This window comes from Trichechus manatus, unplaced genomic scaffold, assembly GCF_000243295.1.
Source record: "Trichechus manatus latirostris isolate Lorelei unplaced genomic scaffold, TriManLat1.0 scaffold00020, whole genome shotgun sequence".
Taxonomy (NCBI): Eukaryota; Metazoa; Chordata; class Mammalia; order Sirenia; family Trichechidae; genus Trichechus; species Trichechus manatus.
This window is the reverse complement of record NW_004443956.1, coordinates 23939492-23961255: the sequence shown is the minus strand read 5'-3', so window position 1 is coordinate 23961255 and position 21764 is coordinate 23939492. Positions and strand designations below refer to the sequence as shown.

At 41.9% G+C, this 21764-nt stretch overlaps 1 protein-coding gene across 1 annotated transcript in view; it reads left to right on the top strand.

Moving 5' to 3' along the window:
- Positions 1 to 1206: 1206 nt before the first annotated feature.
- Positions 1207 to 21764, top strand: part of PTPRN2 (protein tyrosine phosphatase receptor type N2) — a 1314151-nt gene continuing 1293593 nt past the window's right edge. The window contains exons 1-2 of the mRNA XM_004372789.1: positions 1207 to 1219; positions 2077 to 2190. Of these exons, the coding sequence (XP_004372846.1) occupies positions 1207 to 1219; positions 2077 to 2190 (127 nt within the window). The remainder of the gene's footprint in view (positions 1220 to 2076; positions 2191 to 21764) is intronic.

Here is a 21764-nt window from a genome sequence, read left to right as displayed (position 1 = left end):
CTGAATGTTAATACAGTAGTTTCTGGCTCAGTGTGTAGCCTCCCATTCTGTTTGCAGGGATGGGAATGTAGGGTTAGCCCTGACCCAGGATTTTGATGGTCTGCTGTAAAGTGCCCCTGCCTAGGCACCAAGGAACTTGGTTTCTATTCCTTCCTGGCTCAGTTCTACCTGTGTGGTCATGGTCAAGACACTCACGCTTTTGTTTTTTCATCTGTAAAATATGGCATTTGCATAATCTTACTATTTCTTCTGTTGTTGTTAGTTGCCCTCAAGTCAGCTGTGACTCACGGGGACCTTATAGAAATCTGGTCCTGCCCATCTTCCTGATCTTTGGTATGTTTGAGCCCATTGTGGCTATTGTGTCAATCCATCTCACTGATGGTTTCCTTCATTTTCATTGACCCTCTACTTTACCAACTATGATGCCCTTTTCTAGCGATAAGTCTTTCCTGATGATGTGTCCAAGGTAGGCAAGCTGAAGTGTCCTTCAAAGGAGCATTAGGGGTATAGTGTTCCCTTTAGTTCCTACATATTATGATTCTACTTTCAAGATATTTACATGTGAAACATAAAATGAAAATTTTAGGTATGTTTTAAGGAGTTCATTATTTTTCTCTCTTTTGTCCACTGTCCCTCTCCCTCTTTCTGCCTTTCCTCTCCCCCTCCCCACAACACAAAGCCAGGCATGCACTGAGTCCTTCCATATTAAACATTTATTCTGTCCGTGTTCCTGCCAAGCAGACTATTCATCATGCTGGGTGGTGGCAGTGGGAGGACAGCCCATTCTCGGTTTATTGAACAGTTGCATTAATGTCAGCATGGACCTTGGACAGAAGGGGCAACGTGGTAGAGCCCAGCACGGAGGGAAAAAATGGCCAAAGGTTTATCTTCTCCGTGCCTATTGTCTGCCTGCTTTGAGCAGCTGGGCAAGTTGTCTTTGGGCTTTGCAAAGTCCCATAGAAAATCCATGAAATGCTTGCAATACTTAAGATTATTTTCTGCTAATCAGATGGCGCATCGGTCTTAAGCATATATGTAATATCAGACCTGCAATTACTGAGTCAGCCAGCCACTAGACAAAATGTGTTTCTGCTAATTAAACTTGTTGCATTTGAATGGCTTTCTTTGGCGATACTGTATGTGCCGAGACTGTTGTGAACAATAAAAGAAACCATTTTCCCTTCTACCCGAGGCCTAAAACTGCAGATGGCAGCCCTGTGTGTGAAGCACAAGCCACTAAATTAGTCTTTTGTGTGTAGGAGAGAAGGTAATTTGAATGTTTGAACCCCCCACAGGAAGCTTGTCTCGAAATGAACAATTTGCCAAATAAAAACTAATTAGGGCCTAAATTAATTAGAAGGTGTGGTTTGAAAGGATGTTGATGAGAAGAGTCTGTCATTTTAGACAAATGGAATAGAGCTAAATGAATTAGTCCCCATTAATATCTCATTGTTCTGTGAGCAGCTCACTTTATTGCATTCATGAGAAAGCCTGCCTTGAAATCAGCCTTCACAGGCCATTCCGGGTTCAGCCCTCATTTCTGGACGCCTAACACACAACGCCTGCATTAAAGATATTCCAACAAATCCTCATGGCTTCAGCAAATTCATATTTATATTTTCTGGTTCTTCTGGTTTTTATCTGGAAAACAGGCCCTGAATGTTATCAAGATTTTTTGGTCACTGAATTGTCAGAAGCAAGCTTCACATCAAAAAACGTGAACGCCAAGGGAAGGAAATTACAAAAACCTAGGAGATTGTGGTGGGGGGTGGGCAGGGTAGGCAGGGATAAGAAAAGTAAACTAAAAACCTTCAAACTATCCTGGATTAATAAATCCTTTTCTCTCCACCTTCAAATTTGTGTTTTCCATGATGCACTGTTTTTTATTTAAGTAAACCATTACCTTCTGGTGCTTCTGAGTTCTAATAGCTCTTTGATGACTTTTTAAAGCCATGTTCCAAAGCCTCACTACTGTGCATAATTAGAATATATTTTAAGTATATGTATAGTATGTTTCTCTTCTCTGAGAATGGAATGTCACTTTCTCTTTCTTCTCTCCTTCTGCTCTTTTTACAGATGGAGTGTTTGGAAGATGCCAGAGGATTCCGGTGATAGACATACACCAATATGAAGTTTCGCCGGCCGTTCTGCAGCATCTGAGGGCCACCTTGCAGAAGCTGTCCCGCACAGGTACCATGGAGTTATGTGAGAGAACTCATCCCAATGCTGGGGTGGCAGCACCTAGAGGCCAGCTCTTATTCGCTCCTACTAAATTGAGTTCTCAGCAAATGCTTTTGTTTCTTCTTAAAAATCTGCAGAGCCTCTGAGGGAGTGAGGCTTTGGAAATGGCTTGTGCCCTGAATCCTCCAGGCTAAATTAGGTAGTATCGTGCTGCAAAGAAGTGGCCTGGGAGCAGGGAGTGTTGTTCATGAAAGGTTTCACTCGAGGTGCTCATTTTCATGGGGCAGAAGAAGTCTTAGTTGTCTGTTGCATGTGCAGCAATTCTGTCGGTGGTTTCTAGTACGAGAAACATGCCAGTGGTTGCTATCGGCAGAGCTGCCAGGTCCCGATCCAAGGTAGTCTGGTGGACAGGGATATATAGGCCTAACCGAATCCATCTCAACAGCTGATCGAGCAAGGACTTTGAGAAAGATCAGTCTCTACCTCATGTTGTTATATAATTTTTTGTTGTACCATTTTGTTGCAGGAGATCTGTGTTACTTCACAGGGGTGCTAAGAAGAAAATTTTTACAAAAAGAAAATAAAAATTGAAGGGGAAAGGTATATCATCTAGCCCAGCATTATTATGACCTATTATTGTTACCTAAATAAAGTTATGTCTCTTTATAGCCTCAGATCCTTGACAGTAGGCCAATTTGTAAATATGATGGAGTGGTTATAATATGAAATGATAGTGTGATGCTCTTGGGGAGTAAAAACTGCTTGTTGCATTGTTGAGAGTTAATTAAACAGTCTTGAACAAGAGAACAAGGCCTGGTAGTCAGGGAGTGGAGCAGCTGAGCAGCCTTGGGCTCTTAGCCTTCACCTTCACTCTAGCGTCACAGGGCTGATGGACAGTGCTGCCAAGTGTTTTTTGAGTTACTGCATTAAAAAAAAAAAAAAAAAAGTTTCTGAGTTCAGATAAGGAGTCCCTAGGTGGTGAAAATGCTTAATATGCTCAGTTGCTAACTTAAAGTTTGGAGGTTTGAGTTTCAAACCCACCTAGAGGTGCCTTGAAAGAAAGGCCTGGCAATCTACCTCTAAAAACTAGCCTTTGAAAACTCTATGGAGTGCAGTTCTACTCTGACACACATGGGGCCACCATGAGTTGGAATCGACTCAGTGGCAACAGGTTAGTGTTCAGATAAATTTGGGGAACACAGCTTACTCTGTTCCTCCTCTTGGAAGTTCACAATGTACATTAGCTTATTAAAGGCACTGAAAATTTTTGCAGTAAATAAAATATGTTCATGTAACTTCGTTAACCCCAAACTCATTGGACCATGGCACTGTTTCTCCTTGCTGAGCTATGGTAGTAGGTAGGGTTCAGTCAGAGAAGAGGAACCACTAGATTATATGTATGATTTGTTATAGGGAAGTGACCTTACACAATTGTGGAAGCTGGTTAAGCTGTCTCGCTAAGGCTATTGTCTTTGCACCTGGAGCTTAAAGTCTACCGGACAGGCAGCTAGGAAAAGGACAGACTGATGTAAAGTAGGGAAGATCAAGAAAAACAAGCACTAACTAGAGCCTCACAAGGATGGACTGACACCCATTTCAGTTTTTGTTGCCTCCAAACTTTGTGGTGCAGGCGTCCTTCAGTATTCGGCTGTTTGTCATGATGCTAAACACACACACCTGGTCCAGAAGTCTGGTATCTTATACTGGGGTCTCTAGAGAAGCAAAACCAACGATGCTTATATTTTTCATTCTGACAAAATTGTTGAAAGGTATCAAATATGCGATCACCTAGAGCCTCACCTCTCACCAATACATGATCTGTTGGTGGTGATATTTTGTGTATTTCTATTGCCACTTCATGCCGTACATTAGCACTGCCCTCTTTACTACTGGAAGCAGAGTCATCAACATCTTTAAGACTAACCAGACTTGAGAACCAATTTAGAAAACTCATCCTTATAATTTTGTTTCTCTAGAACCACTCTCAGTACCAAATGTCTTAGACTGGGTTCTCTAGAGAAACAAAACCAGTGAAGTATATATGTATACAGAGAGAGAGAGGCAGTCCTCTGGCTTACAGGCCGTGGAGGCTGACAAATCCCAAGATCAGCAGGTAAGCTGCTAGCGCAAGTCCCAAGAACCAGAGGTCAGATGATGAGCCAGATGCAGGATCCAAAGTGAGCAAGAGCCAGCGAGCTTTGCTGGAAAGTCCACATATATTGGACGCAGGCCACACCCCCAAGGAAATTCTCTTTCAACTGATTGACTGCTTGTAGAAGATCTCATTGTGGAGGTGATTACATTATATGAGATCCCGTTATGGAGACGATTACATCATTACACAGCTGCCAAGCTACTTCATAACTGCCAAACCACTGAGAATCATGGCCCAGGCAACCTTAACCATCACATCTGGGAAGCTGAAGGAGGATCCCGGGGAAGGTGAAGTAGTAGTAGGCCTGGCTGCTGTAGTTCAGTGAGTCAGCATATCAGTGACAATATGTATAAGGTGCAAAATAGCTACTGCTTCACTTCTGCCCTCCAAATCTCCCCCAAGAATCTCTGTGGTCTATCCTAATGAGAAATATACAGGAAAAGGAATTCTCGGAAATGTGGGTCACCCTAGTCAAGCTGACACATTACAAAGCCACCACAGTCCACCCCTTAACAACCTGGCACACATATATATCTACTTAAACCATCCTAATCTCCAAATAAAGACAATAATTAAGACAGGTTTCCACCTAACACAATACAGTTATCCTGAATACTACCAAAAAACATGCTAATCCTTTCCCCAGAAGAAGACATAAAATTCCTTTTTTTTTTTGCTTTTGGGGAATATTCATTCTTATTCTAGCTTGTTTATATCCCCTTTTGGATATCCTATAGCTTAAATAATGAGCTATAAAATTGACTACTATTAACACATTTTATCTTAGATGATAAGGGGATGAGAGAAGGGAATAAAACAAAAATATTTGCTTAACATGTATAAAAAATCAAAATAAAAAAGAGATACTCATAATTATTCTAGTTCTTGTTTATGCATACAGTTTTAGCTAGTATTTATACCTACCTTCTTCACTACCTATTCCATATTCCCTTTGCTCTCTCAGCAAGCAGCCCAGTTTATTGTGGTTCCTTGCCTAGTGGGGTGGCCCAAACCTTCATTCTTAAAGGGTCTGGGCCATGGGCAGTCCTTCCTGAATTGGGTTCTTGTAGCTTTCATTGACTCTAATCACAAAACATGAGAGTATTAAGAGGTGCCCTAGAAGATCTAATGCATTTCAAATGTAATTCTCCTTCCCCCATTGTGTAGTAGCATCTTCTTTCCCTCTTGGTAATCAGGATTAGCCCTACCAGTACCATAATCCTCTTCTTCCATATTGGAGGCTGAGTACTGGCCTCTGGTATTGACAGATTGGTCACTCAACAGTAGTTGTAGTCAGATCAGCCTTGGTGAATGGAAGTCCATGTTGCTGAGCCCTTGCATAGCCTTATTCCTGGGCAATGACAGGAGTGTCTATAGAAGAAGGCTTACTGATATCCACAGGACTGGTCATCCTATATTCCTGATTATTAAAATTCTCCTCTAATGAGATCATCCTCTGATGAGCATTCACACGGGACACAAACATCTTCACATTCTGTCCCCACTCAGAGAAGTCTATGCACATGTCTCTTTCCCAGACCTTCTTCTCATCTATTTTCCAAGTGTGTTCCTTCCAAGTCCTTTACCATTCAGCCACACCATTAGCTATAGCCTGTGGATCAATGTAGATCTCTGGCTGTCTCTCTTTTCGGGCAAGATGAACAACCAGATGCCCTGCTCGAAGTTCTACTCACATTGTGGAGGATTTTCCTTCACCATCATCCTTCAGGGCTTTCCCAGAGTGGGCCTGTAGTGATTCAGCTGTCCACTTTTGGGTGGTGCCTGCATGTTATGCAGAACCATGTGTAAACCTAGTCTGAATCTACAGGTCATAGGGGACTCCCCATGAAGTCATACATGCAGGTTGAGCTGAAAAAGGGCCATGGGCATCTGGGTTACTTTCTATTATGACTTACTTATGTGGGCTTCTCAATCCAGATTTCTTATATGCCACTTCCATTTGATGTTGGAGAGTTGCTGTGCATGCCCAACATTATGGCTTGGTGGGTCATACAATACCTAGTTCATAATAATGAACTCAGATAACATGGTAATTTGGTGGACCAAATTGACTGAATGGTCAAGCATTCAGTCTTTACTAAGGCCTAGTGTTGTAGTTGTTAGGTGCTGTCGAGTTGCTCCTGAATCATAGCAACCCTGCGTACAACAGAACAAAACACTGCCCAGTCCTGCGCCATTCTCACAGTCATTGCTATTTTTGAGCCAATTGTTGCAGGCACTGTGTCAGTCCATTTCACTGAGAATCTTTCTCTTTTTCACTGACCCTCTACTTCACCAAGCTTGATGTCCTTTTCCAGGGCCTGGTCCCTCCTGATAACGTGTCACAAGTAGGTGAGACAAAGTCTTGCCATCCTAGCTTCTAAGGAGCATTCCAAGACAGATTTGTTCGTTCTTCTGGTAATATTCTTAGCAAACACCATAATTCAAAGGCATCAATTCTTCTTCAGTCTTCCTTATTCACTGTCCAGCTTTTGCATGCATATTAGGTGATTGAAAATGTCATGGCTTGGGTCAGGCACACCTTAGTCCTCTAGGGGACATTTTTGCTTTTGCAAGCCAAAAGTGGTTTCTTAAAAGGAAAGCAGTTATCTGCATAGGATGTCCTGTGTTTGCTCCAAACTTCTGAGAGTTTGCACCGTGATTCACCCATGGGTCTGGTCAAGTGCTCCAAACAACATCTGTGCTGTTTTACCAATGTATGTAGAATAGCTGCTAGTTCCTGCTCAATGTGTAATCAATATAATTTTATAAACATAATGAACCAATGTGATTTCCTTTGAAAAGGAAAGGTAATTGAAGTTCCTGAGGATCAGATAATGACACAGGACTGGAGAGTTTATGTACCTCTGATATAGGACAGTGAAGATATACTTCTGGCCTTGCCAACTGAAAGCAACATGCTCTGATGAACTTTAATACAGATATAGAGGGGAAAGAGAACATTCTCCAAATTAATAGCTGTATACCAGGTGCTACAGGAAGTCAAAGAAACTACGTCTGGAATGGCAGCTACAATTGAAATCACCACTTGATTAAGTTTACAGTAATCTACTATCATTCTTAAAGACCTGTTTGTCTTCTGCACAGGCCAGAAGGATGGAAATGTGATAGGATTCACCACATTTGCCTCTTTAAGTCTTTGATGGTGGTGAATCTCTACAATCCCTCTAGGAATGCAGTATTGCTTTTGGTTTACATTTGTTTAAGAAGAGACAATTCTAGTGGCTTCTACTTGGCCTTACCTGCCATAATAGCCTTCACACTACAGGACAAGGAAGTAAAGTTGGGCTTCTGCCAGTTTATCAGTATGTCTATTTAATGATACTTTCTGGACCTGAGGAGATAACCACAGGATGAGTTCAGAGGTACTCTGAACCTACCGTAAAATGGACATGAACCAAAACTCATGATGACCTGACCTTAATAAGCCCCTACTCTGACTGCTGGACCACAGCAACATTTTGGGTCACCTGGAATTAGTGTCAGTTTAGAGCCACTGTCCAGTAATTCTGAAAAACTTGATTATTTCCTTTCCCTCAAAGTAGTCATCCTGCTAAATGGTTGCATATCTCCTTGGAGAAGGCTGGGAGAAAGATTAATAGTAAATATTTTTGACAGTGAAGTGGGGTCCTTCCTCAAGGGACTCGGCCTCCCCTTCATTCATGGGGCTTTCAGTCTGTGGGAAGGCTCAGTTTTGGGAATTGATCAAGGGGTAATGACACTCTCTTTTGGTGATTCTAGTAATATTTCTATTTGGTAGATCTAGAATTTTTCTTTTTATATCACTCAATAAGATTTTAATAGTCTGCCCAACTATTTCAGGTCTACGAACATTATGACCAACTAACCAATGCCAAAGATCTCTGTGATTTGGACTATTCTGATTACTCCTTTATGGTAACCATGGCTGGCTTCTTTTTTGTGATAATGGCACCACTTTGCCCCTGAACCTGAGAGCCCATCATCCCCATTGCACTTTGGGATCTCAGTAATATTTCCAAGTGTAATTTCTGACCTACAGAGAACAGTTACCCCAGAGTTCTTCAGAGATGTGGAGGATCCCCTCACAAGTTAATTTTTCACAGTCTTGGTGACAGGCATGTCCTCTGGATCCTTCCAGCGTTGTTATCAGGGCTTACATGTAAATCCACTGTAGTCTTCCAATCTTCCTAAGCTTTTAAATATTTTCCTCTATAGTATACCAAGGAAGTTCAGACATTTCAACTTTATTGAGTATGGGCCACCTTTGGGTCCATATTTTAGTCAACCAACCATGGAAACTGTTAGCCTTTCCATCTAAAACACTGAATGAAGAATCTGTGATTAGTGAGTCCACATCAATCTATTCGAATCATCTAACATTGTATTCATTTCACTTCGATCTCACATCTTTAAGATCATTTCCTCAGGTTTCTGTTGATATAAATTGGCAAGATAATGCAATTATTTTGATGTGTATTGTACTTTCTCATAGGCCACACTTTGTATCTCACCCTTTGGGGCCTGCCAGGACTTGAGTCTCCTTTTAGGTGTAGATGCAATAAGTTCTGAGGGTAGGTCTTGGGGAGAATCAGCAATGTATTGCAAGGCAGCTACCTCAGGGGAGGAGACCATTACAGATACTTCAGGTAAAGGCAGAATAACCTCTTCAGGCAGGAGAGAATGTACTGCTTCTACTGGCAAATAAGGCTTAGTTGGAATTTAGGGGTTTGAGGGATTTAGCTTCATCAGAACCTTCCCATATGTCTCCATTCCAATTTTCGAGATCTCATTCCTTCCCCAAAAATGCCTAACTAATGAAAGTGACCTTGTCACATTTGGAATTAAGTTTGCACTATAATTCAGTTGCACACAGGATTATACTTTGGGTTTAGTTTTCATTCACAGTAATTTTGAAATATGTAAAGACCACTTCATGGGATTGATTAAAATAAAATGCGAAGGCAAAGAATTTTAATACAGATTTAGTAATTATTTTAGAAGAGAAATCGTCACAATTGAAAGTGTCAGTGTTGTTTTAATTAAGTCCTTTAAAGATCACTCTAGAAAGCAATTCCGTAAGTAAATAGGGTTGTAGAAATCATAAATACACACTTACAAGTAAGACTAATTAAAATACTACATATTCTATGGTTACACCAATAGGTACTTATGGCTTGGGATGAAATATCCAGTGATCACATGGATTTAAAAAGTGTTGTGTCTCAAACAACTTAGACTGAAGGTAGAGATGTTTTGTCTGAAAAAGTCTTAGATGACTTGTAAAATAGTTCTAGCAATAATAATAATAGTAGGAATCACTTATAGAAGCTTTCTCTGTTTCATGCATAGTTCTTAATGCTTTACATCTATGTCTGAATTTAATCCTCACCACCATCTTGTGAGGTGAGTATATGATTATTATTATGCCCACTTTACAGGTGAGGATAATGAGGCACAGGGGGGTTAACACCGCTAATAGATAAAAGAACCACTTGAACCCATACAACCTGAGTACAGTGTCTATACTCTTAACCACTACCCTATGAAGAGTTTGGAATTTGGATCAAATTGTTTAATGAAACGTGCAAAGTGGAAAAACAGCAATATTTATTTATTTTTAATTTAATTTAATTTTTTTATTGTACTTTAGATGCAGGTTTACAGAACAAATAGTTTCTCGTTAAACAGTTAGTACACATATTGTTTTATGACAATGGTTAACAACTCCATGACATGTCAACACTGTCCCTTCTCAACCTTGGGTTCCCTGTTACCAGCTTTCCTGTCCCCTCTTGCCTTCTAGTCCTTGTCCCTGAACTCTTGTGCCCCATTAGTCTCATTTTGTTTATGGGCTGTCTAATCTTTGGCTTAACAGTGAACATCAGGAGTGACTTCATTACTGAGCTAAAAGGGTGTCTGGGGGCCATAGTCTTGGGATTTCTCCAGTCTCTGTGAGGCCAGTAAGTCTGATCTTTTCTTGTGAGTTAGAATTTTGTTCTACATCCTTCTCCAGCTCTGTCCAGAACCCTCTGTTGTGATCCCAGTCAGAACAGTCAGTGGTGGTAGCTGGGCATCATCTAGCTGTACTGGACTCAGTCTGGTGGAGGCCATGGTAGTTGTGGCCCATTAGTCCTTTGGACTAATCTTACCTTTGTATCTTGTTTTCTTCATTCTCCCTTGCTCCTGAAGGGGTGAGACCAGTGGAGTATCTTAGATGGCTGCTCACAGGCTTTTAAGACCCCAGACGCTATTCACCAAGGTAGAATGTAGAACATTTTCTTTATAAACTGTGTTATGCCAATTGAGCTAGCTGTTCCCCTAGACCATGGTCCCCACAGCCCTTGCCGAGCAATTCATTCCCTCAGGGAGTTTGGATGTGTCTATGGACCTTCCATGACCTTTCCTTGTACAAGTTGTACTGGCTTCCCCAGTATTGTATACTGTCTTAACCTTCACCTAAGTTACCATTTATCTATTGTCTATTTAGAAAAAACAGCAATATTTAAAAGTCAATAAATTATTTACATGATATGTGATTTAAAATACATACTTTAATATGCATTTAGTATACATCAACAAATTGAATAAATTAATAAATTAACTGTAGGCATGCCATCTACATACCTGACAGCCAATCTTTTCAAATTGGACGAAACACTTCTCTTTCAGTCTTCTCTTTGGTAAAATGAGGAATTGCCTTATATTTGACATTGTGTTCAATTTGAATATATATTGTGATATGTTTTCTACATTATTGAGAGCTGTGTATGTATTGTTTATTTTATTTGTCTTAAAGAAAGCATATTCCTAATTTTAGATTTATACTCCCAATAGTCACATCTCATCTTTGCTATCCCTAGGTGTGGGATGGAATAAAAAAAAAGAGGCTCCTAGAGTGATATCTATCAGGGGGACATTTAGTATTTCTGATTGCCTATGCCTACCTGTCTTGGGCCAGATTCTGTAAAGAAGCAAAACCAGCAAAGCGTCTATATACATGCATACATATATCGAGAGAGAGAGACAGAAAGATTTATATCAAGGATGTGGCTCACTAAATTGCAGAGGCTGGAAAGTCTCGAATTCGTGGGTAAGGCTGGAAGTTTCTCCTGACTCACGTAGCTTCAGGTGCTGGCAAGCCCCAGATCTGCGGATCAGACACCAGGCCTCTGGCTCAGAGGCTGCGGAGGCTGACGAATCCCAAGATAGGCAGGTAAGCTGCTAGCCCAAGAACTGGAGGTCAGATAAATAGGAGCCAGCTGCAGGATCCAGATTGAGAAAAAGCCCACAAGCCTTGACAGAAAGTCCACCTGTATTGTATGCAGGCTGCACCCTCAAGGAAACTCCCTTTCAACCGATTGGCTATTCACAGCAGATCCCATCATGGAGGTGCTCACGTTATAGCAGATCTCATCATAAGGGATTACATCATTATACAACTGCCATACTACATTATAACTGCCAAACAACTGAGAATCATGGCCCAGCCAAGTTGACACACAACGTTAACTATCACGGTCCAACCCTTGTCAACTTGGCACATGTACACATCTCCTTAAACCATATGTAATCTCTGAATAAAGACAATTATAAAGTTATACTTGTGTGTAACATAATGCAACTAACATGCGTACAACTGAAAATCCACTAGCCCTGTTTACATCTTATATTTTATAAGTGAAGAAAACAAATATTTGATGCACACATACACGGAAGAAATACTCATAACAATTACAGTCCTCATTTCTGCAACTGGTCACACGTTCATAACTTGTGTTTAGAACCACCTTCTTCCACCACCCATTCTGTATTCCCTTTGCCCCCAGCAAGTACCTCAGATGGTTGTGGTTCTTTGCTTGGTGGGGTGACCCAAACCATCATTCCTGAAGGGCCTGAGCCATTAGTAATCAATTTGGAATTGGGTTGCTGTAGTTTTCCATTGACTTTAATCACAGAGCAGGGTAGTACTAAGAGATGCCCTAAGGGATCTCCTGTATTCCAGACATACTCTTCTTTACATCCATTATGGAATATCATTTGATTTCCTCTTGGTAATCAGGATCAATCACACTAGCCAATATGGGGGGGACAGGAAGCAAAAATCTGGCAACTGGGTCACTAGGGGTAATAGTGAGTGGTGCCACTCCCATTTCCACCCCTTGATTCTTGAACCCATGAATCCTAGCTATGGGAGAAATAGCACCATGTATTGTACGCTGGTTTAGAGCATATACAGCCTCCTGGAGAACACTGCCCCAACCCTGCAAGGTATTGCTATCTAGCTGGCGTTCTATCAAGTCAGCTGCTTCAGGATGATGGGGAACATGGTAAGACCATGAGCACGGGCCCACTGCTGCACCTCATTTGCTGTGAAGTGAGTCCCTTGATCCGAGGCAATGCTGTGTGGAATACCATGATGGTGAATAAAGCATTCTGTAAGTCCACGGATGGTAGTTTTGGCAGAAGCATTGCGTGCAGGGAAGGCAAATCCATATCTAGAGTGTCTATTCCAGTAAGGACAATATGCTGCCCTTTCCATGATGGAAGTGGTCCAGTGTAATCAACTTGCCACCAGGTTGCTGGCTGATCACCTCAAGGGATGGTGCCATATCGGGGACTCAGTGTAGGTCTCTGCTGCTGGCAGACTGGGCACTCAGCAGTGGCTGTAGCCAAGTCAGCCTTGGTGAGTAGAAGTCCATGTTGCTAGGCCCATGCATAACCTCCATCCCTGCCACCATGGCCACTTTGTTCATGAGCCCATTGAGCAATGACGGGAGTATTTGAGGAAAGAGGATGCCTCGTTTCCACAGAATATGTCATCCTATCCACTTGTTAAAATCATCCTCTGCTGAGATCACCCTTTGGTGAGCATTCACATGAGACACAAATATCTTCACTTCTTTGGCCCATTCAGAGAAGTCTATCCACATATCTCTTCCCCATAAATCCTTGCCTCCAATTTTGCAATCATGTTCTTTCCAAGTCCCTGACCATCCAACCAAACCGTTGGCCACAGCCCATGAATCAGTATATAATGGCACATCTGGCCATTTCTCCTTCCTAGCAAAGTGAACAACCAGGTGCACTGCTCGAAGTTCTGCCCACTGAGAGGATTTGTCTTCACCACTGTCCTTCAGGGAGGTCCCAGAAAGGGGCTGTAGTGCTGCTGTTGTCTATTTTCAAGTGGTGCCTGAATCAGGCACGAGTTTTCTCTTCTTCAGTCAACTGATCATAAGGAACTCCCCTTGAGGCTATAGGTGCAGACTGGGAGATGGAAGGTAATGTGACAGGAGAGGAGACCTTGGGCATTTGGGCCACTTCCTCATGCAACTTACTTGTGCCTTCAGGTCCTGCTCAGGTCCAATCTCATCTATACCACTTCCATTTAATGATCCAACTTTATGACTCTGTGGGTCAGACAACACCCAGTTCATGATTGGCAGTTCAGGTCACATGGTGACTTGGTGGCCCATGATTAAGTGTTCAGTGTCTACTAAGACCCAGTAACAAGCCAAAAGCTGTTTCTCAAAAGGAGAGTAGTCATCTGCAGAGATGGCAGGGCTTTGCTGCAAAATCCTAAGGGTGTGCGCTGTGATCCATCAATAGGGGTCTGCCAAAGACTTCAAACAGCATCTCTGCCACTGACACTTCAAGCACCATTGGATCATCTGAATCATATGGCCTAAAGGGCAGAGCTGCTTACACGGCAGCCTGAATGTGTTGCAGGGCCTTCTGTTGGTCTGGGCCTCACTGGAAGCTAGCAGCTTTTTGAGTCACTTGATAAATAGCCCAGAGTAGCACACCCAGATGTGGAATATGCTGCCTCCAAAATCCAAAGAGGCCCACTAGGCATTGTACTTCCTTTGTAGTTGTGGTAGGAGCCAGATGCAATAACTTACTCTTCACTTTAGAAAGACTGTCTCGACGTGCCCCATACCACTGGACCCTAGAAAATTCACTGAGGTAGAAGGCACCTGAATTTTTGTAGGATTAATTTTCCACCCTCTGGCATTCAAATATTTTACCAATAAGTCCAGAGTCATTGACACTTCTTCCTTACTAGGTCCAATCAGCATAATGTCATCAGTACAATGGACTGATATGACATCTTGAGGAAGGGAAAGGTGATCAAGTTCCCTGAGGACTAAATTATGACATATGATTGGAGAGTTGATGTACCTTCGAGGTAGGACACTGAAGGTATATTATTGGCATTGCCACCTAAAGCAAACTACTTCTGGTGGTTGAAACAGGTATGGAGAAAAAAGATATTAGCCAGATCAGTAGCTGCATAACAGGTACCAGCAGATGTATTAATTTGCTCAAGCAATGAAACTACATCTGGAACAGTAGCTGCAGTTGGCGTCACCACCTGGTTAAGTTTTCGATAATCCGCTGTCATTCTCCAAGATCCATCTGTTTTTCGCACAGGCCAGATAGGCGAGTTGAGTGGAGTTGTGGTGGAAATCATCACCCCTGCATCCTTGAAGTTCTTGATGGTGGCGGTAATCTCTGCAGTCCCTCCAGGAATGTGGTATTGCTTTTGGTTTACTATTTTCCTAGGTAGGGGCAGTTCTAATAGCTTCCACTTGGCTTTTCTACCATAATAGCCCTTACTCCACATGTCAGGAATCCAGTGTTGGAGTTCTGCCAGTTGCTGAGTGTATCTGTTCTAATTATGTATTCTGGGACTGGAGAAATCAGTACAGGATGAGTTCAGGGACCCATTGGACCTACTGTGAGATGGACATGAGCTAAGACTCCATTAATAACCTGACCTCCATATACCCCCACTCTGACTGGTGGGTCACAGTGATGTTTTGCGTTTCCAGGAATGAGTGCCAGTACAGAGCCAACATCCAGTATTCCCCAAAATGTCTGATGATTTCCTTTTCCCCAGTGAACATTCACTCTCATAAAAGACTGTAGATCCCTTTTGGGAAGGTTGGGAGAAAGATTAACAGTATGAATTTTTGTCCATGTAGTGGAGTCCTTCCTCAATGGGACCCAGCCTCCCCTTCATTCAAGGGGTTGTGGGTATGTAAACTGGCTCAAGACTGGGAATTGATTGAGGGGCCGTGACTCGCTGTTCTAGCGATTCAAGTTAGATTGCTGTTCACTTGACCTAGAATTGTTCCGCTTGTACAGATCAAGTAATTTTAGTAGATTTCGCATGTGTTTCACTCCCAGGAACACCATGACTAAGTAGTCAATGCCATAATCCATGTGAGTCAGACTCTTCTGATTACTGCTTTGACTCTGCTGTCCATTACCGTAATCACACCCACCTTGTCTTTGTCGATTGGATACTGCCACTTGGTCCTTACCTCCACGGGGTCCAGTCAGCCCAATTGTAGTTAGGTGTCTTAATTCAGTTAGGGCAGTTCCCATTGTCAAATATGACTTACATAAAAATAGCAATTACAGCAGTCTTCAAGGATTCTGGGGTTCACTTCACAAAAGTGTTCCTCACCACTGTGGTAAAAGGTATGTCCTCTGGGTACTCCATGTGTTGGTCTGTGAATCTAACCCAATTTCCTTTAGCCTTTGGATTCCTTCTACTAAAGTGTACCAAGGCAGGTCTGGTATTTCAACTTAATTTAGTGTATGCCACTGTGTAATCCATGCTTCAGCAAAGCAACCTAATAAACTATTAAATCCTTTCCTAACCTCTTGAGTTAAACATTGAATGGAAAATTTGTGCTTAGTAGGCCTATATCAATAAACTGAGACTAACCATCTCTATGTTCCTTGCACCATTATTCCACACCCTTAATAGCCATTCTCCCCATATTCCCCAGGTTTCTGTTTGTATGTATCAGTTCTTTTGGAGTGTAGCATACCTCCTCCTGATCACACTTTGTACATCACCTTTTGGGGGTCTCTGTGTTAGGTCTAGTTATAAGTCTAGAGGCAAAAATGGGTGGTGGGGATGTGTTTTGATAACATTCAGCAATGTCTTGAAAGGCATCTGCCTCAGGTGATGCCCCAGGCAATGACTCAGACAAAAGCTCTCAGAGACAGCTGGGTTAATCTCATTAGACTGGGGTGGAAGGTCTAATGGTTCTACTGGGGAGGGTGGTTTAGCAGACAAAGATGGAATAATCTCTTCAGATGGGAGTGAGAGGGCTTATTCTGTTGGGAGGAGTGATTCAGTGGAATTTAGGGACTCAGTGTCCCCAGCTTCTGGATTATCTGCCCATATATCTCCATCCCAAGTTTCAGGATCCCATTTCTTCCCAATCAGTGCCCTCAATTTAACTTCAGACACCATCAAGGTTGGGAATTGAGTTGGTGTTGTAATTCAACCAGTCTTACGATAAGACTCTGGATTTGGTTTTCGGCAATATCAGATCTATTAATACAAGAAATAAGGCTTTTTTTCAAGGCACAAGTGGAAACTTTGAGGTCACTTATGGGGCGCTTGAGATTTGACTCTGAAGCCCTGAGTTCATCTCTTTCTTTCACCACTTTGTCTAGCGAAAGTAGAACCAACCAGCCAGCTTCCTTATACTTCTCATTCTGACAAAATTGTAGAAAGGTATAAAACATGCAGTCACCCGAGACTCAGCTGTTACCAATACCTGATCTATTGGTGGTGATATTTTGCTTATTTCTATTACCACCTCACGTCATGGGTTATCAGTGCCCTCTTTATTACTGGATGCAGAGTTATCAACATCTTTAAGACTAACCAGACTTGAGAACCAATTTAGAAAACTCATTCTTAAAATTTTATTTCTCTAAAACCAGTTTTTGTAGTAAAAATTTTAGGCTTGGTTCTCTAGAGAAGCAAAACCAGTGAAGCAGCTATATACTTTTATATATATGTATATATATAGAGAGAGGTTTATATTAAGGAAATGGCTCATGCAATTGTAGAGGCTGGAAAGTCCCAAGTCTGTGGATGAAACTGGAGGCTTCTCCTGACTCACGTAGCTGCAGGTGCTGGGAAACCCAAGATCAGCAGGTCAGACAACAAGCCTCTGGCTCACAGGCTGCAGAGGCCGAAAAATCCCAAGATGCTAGCTCTAGTCCCAAGAACTGGAGGTTGGATAAACAGGAGCCAGCTGCAGCATCCAGAGTGAGAAAAAGCCCACGAGCCTTGCCATAAAGCCCACCTATGTTGGATGCAGTCCACATTCCCAAGGAAATTCCCTTTCAACTCACTGGCTACTCACAGCACACAGTGTCCTTTGTGTGTTTCTTACAGGCAGATTAACCATGAAGCTAATGATGCTATCAGTATGTTTCCTTGTTCCTCTGACTTTGTAAAGGTAGCAAAAGTAAGGTCTTTTTATATTATTTTTCTTCAAAATATATAAGCTTTGTTCCCCACAAAATCTATACTGACCCTGGCTTGGACCAGTAGAGTCTGGCGTAAGGAAATAGGAGGCCAGGCCACCGTCCAGCCCAGCTCAGTCATTTGTGGTCAGAACTGACATGTACTGAGGGCTTCCTTTGGGTCAGGCACTTCCCCAAGCTTTTTTTATACATCTTATAGATTTAATTGTGTCTCCCAGAAAGTTATGTGGAAATCCTAACCTCTGTACCTGTAAATGTGACTCTGTTTTGAAATTTTTTTTTTAATGTGGCCATACCAGAATAGGGTGGTGTCTTGGGGCTCTCTAGAGAAACAGTCAGTGAGCAGTGAGGTGTATTTGTAGATACTTATATATATATGTGTGTATATATGTATATATGTTCCTTTCTGATGTCATAATTTTATCCCCCAGAAAGCTGGAAATGTTTAAAGGTATTTATGTATAGAAAGTCAGTGTTCAGAGAGAGTCATTTACTTCAAGAGATTGGCTCATGCAATCATGCAGTTGTGGAGGCTGGCAAGTCCAAAATCTGTAGGTCAGATGACAGGAAGAGTGCACAGTGAAGAGAGAGAGAGCCAGAATGTCTGTTTATAGTCTGGAAGTAGAATACACAGTAAGGAATTTACGTTTTAAACCGATTGCTTGATTGCATTACGTTAGATTACATTATGGAACAGCAGCTAGACTTATGTCTGGCCAAACCACTGGGAACCATAGCGTAGCTAAGTTGACACATAAAATTAACCATTACAAGTGGGTCCTAAACCTAATCCCTTCTGATTGGTGTCTTATAAAAAGAGCAGAGTAGACACAGACACACATGGGGAAGAGAGACACCATGCGAGGATACATCTACAAGCAACCAAAGAACACCAAGAAATGACTGTGTCTACAGAAGTTGAAAGAGATATGAATTTTCCATAGAGCTGAAACAGAAAGAGAGAGAGATTCTAGCCTTGCCTATGCCATGAATTTGGACTCCTAGCCCCCAAAACTATGAGACAATAAATTACTGTTTTTTAAAGCCAGTGACTTGTGGTATTTTTTGCTACGCATCACTAGGTAATTAAGACACATGTATGAACATTATCTCACAATAAAAAACAAAACAGGAGACATTCGACAAAATGGCGCTCTAGGCAGAAGCACCATGCCATCCCTCCACAGCAAAGATCCGAAAAACTTGGCCAAACAGAGAAAACAGCAATCCTGAAACCCTAAAACATCAAATGAAGAGATAAAGAACTCAGTGAAGCCCCAAATGGAGTGAGAAAAATGACAGAGAACAGAGAGTGAGGAGAGATTCATGCAGAGGTCCCCTATCAGCTAATGCAGTATGGATCTGCCGTCTTGGATTCCTATCGGAGACAGCAAATAGGGGGTACGAGAAAGCAGCTTCATGGAGCTTCCAGCAGGAGACAAAACAACCGGTAATTTGCGATATACGCTTTCCCACCCCTCACCCTTCTTCACCCCCACTCGGCCTCCTCTGCTTCCTGCGGCCACAGTCTCTTGTCAAGGAAGCACCAGCTGCTTGGATTCCACACGCCCGCACTGGCCAGCTCCCTGGGTGCCATTTGTTAGTTGCGGGTGTTGCTTTTTTCTGCTTCTTTTGATTTTCTCCTTACCTCTCACCACTTCCCCTCCTTTCTCTCAAATACCTGGCTCCGTGCACCGTCTTTGCTTCTTCCTGAGGGGCTGCAGAGCTCCGTTCTAGTGTGGAACTGCTTCCCGGTCTGGGCTACCATGCTGGTGGGATCCCACGGCTTTTGTTTGTTTGTTTGTTTTCTTTTCCTTTTCTCGAGTTGGGAGCCCGTTCTGGCAGGGCGGTGCTGTGCGGCTTGGGACCTACCCCCTTGGCTTGCGCAGACATGCAGAGGGATCCCTGAGAGAATTTGTTTTTCGTTTTTTTTTTTCTTCTGTTTTTTGGGGGGCTTTTCTAGTTTTTTTTTTTTAAATTTGTATTGTTTTCTTTTCCCTCTTTTTCCCTTTTTGTCTTTCTTCATTACTCAGTTTCTCGTCTCTCTATACCTTCCATCTCTTCCTGTTACCTGAATACCTAGCACAGGATATCTGTATGCCTTCTAGCCAGGCTGTACTGCAACACCTGAGAACAACTTCCCCAGACCTCATAGCCGCACCGGTGGGATCCCTGGGAGCTTTGCTGTTCTTTCTCCCTTCTGATTTTTATTTATTCATTCCTTTCTTTTCTTTCCTCTTTTTTCTTCTTCTTCCTCTTTTAGAATTTCTCCATTTCATAGTCTCTCATCTCTCCACTCCAACGGCAAGCTCCCCTAGCACTCTTTTTTGTTTGTTTGAATGTTTTTGGCTCCTGTTCCTTTCTCCTCTCTCCCATATCCATCTTAGCTCCACACATAACAATCCCCCCCTCATCCTGCCTATCTGCACCTTGCACTTTACGTCACACCACCAAGCAGCACTGGCACGGCCTACTGGAACCTGCCCTGCACTGATAACCAACCCACCCTCGTGGCTGTAGTAACTGCCACAAACAACCCATCCCAGTAACTCCTCTTCAGCTACACCTGCATTGCCGTACCATATCTGAACAACTAACCATGCCAATTGGAGAAGGAGGTGAAAAGTATTGTGCCCACAGACGAGCAAACAACAAAAAACATGCAGCCCACCTACACAGACATAGCCAAATTAAAAAAAAAAAAGGACAAAACTAACAAATCTACAGTCAATAAATGAGAAAAATAACTAATGAATGCCCCGAAGACAGCAGACAATATCAAAACATGTACAAAAACAAGACAGGATGGTTCCAGTAGGCATCCAACATAAAACAGCAGATGACTTCCCAGCGGAAGAAAAGGCACTAGAACTACCTGTCAGGGAATTCAAATCTCTAATACTCAGAATTTTCCAAGAGTTGAAGCAAAAAGCAGACAAAAATGAGGGAAGAATGGACAAATTCATGGAAAAGGCAGACAAATTCATGGAAAATACAGACAAAAAAATGGAAGAATTCAGGAAAATAATGCAGGAACAAAATGCCAAAATAAATTCACAACTAGAAATGATACAAAAACAACAATTAGAAATCCAAAAGGTAAACAACAAGATTTCAGAAGTGGACAGTGTCATAGAAGGGCTGAGGAGCAGATTTGAAATGGTGGAAGACAGGATCAGTGGAATTGAAAACAGACACTTGGATACAACTCTGTTTGAGGAAAACTCAGAAAAAAAGAATAAAGAAAAATGAAGAGACCCTGAGAATTATGTGGGATACAATCAAAAGCAAAAATTTGCGCATGATTGGAGTTCCAGAACAGGGAGAAAACAGAAAACACACAAAGGATCATTGAAGAACTGCTGACAGAAAACTTCCCCAATATTATGAAAGATGAAAAGCTGGCCATCCAAGAAGCTCAACGAACCCCATATCGGATAGAAAAGAAAATCACCAAGGCATATCATAATCACACTGGCCAAAATCAAAGACAAACAAAGAATACTGAGAGCAGCTCATGAAAAACAAGAAGTCACATACAGAGGAGAAACAATAATCCAAGCTCAGATTATTCAGCAGAAACCACGCAGGCAAGAAGGCAATGGGAGGACGTATATAAAACCTTGAAAGAAAAAAAGTGCCAGCCAAGAATAATACATCCTGCAAAACTCTCGTTCAAATATGATGGTGAAATTAGGACATATCCAGATAAACAGAAATTAAGGGAGTAAGTAAAAACCAAACTAAACTTACAAGAATTATTAAAGGGAGTTCTTTGATCTGAGAACAAACAACTTAAGCTCACAGGCTGAATCTAGGACACAGAATTCTACCAGCCAGATACCAATCTAAGAAATGAACTCTCAAGGACTATCCAAAACCAAAAGAAACACAACAGGGAATCAGAACAGTTAATCTGTAAATGACACAACATCAGAACAATAAAAGAGGGAATAAACAGTGTAGGTAGAGAACCTTCTAATGGAGAGGAAGGCAAGGCGATACCAAGTAATAATAGACTGCTTCAAACTTAGAAAGATAAGAGTAAATTGCACGGTAACCACAAAGAAAGTTAACAAAACTACTCATAAAAATAAAGAGGAAAAACATAAAGTCTCAG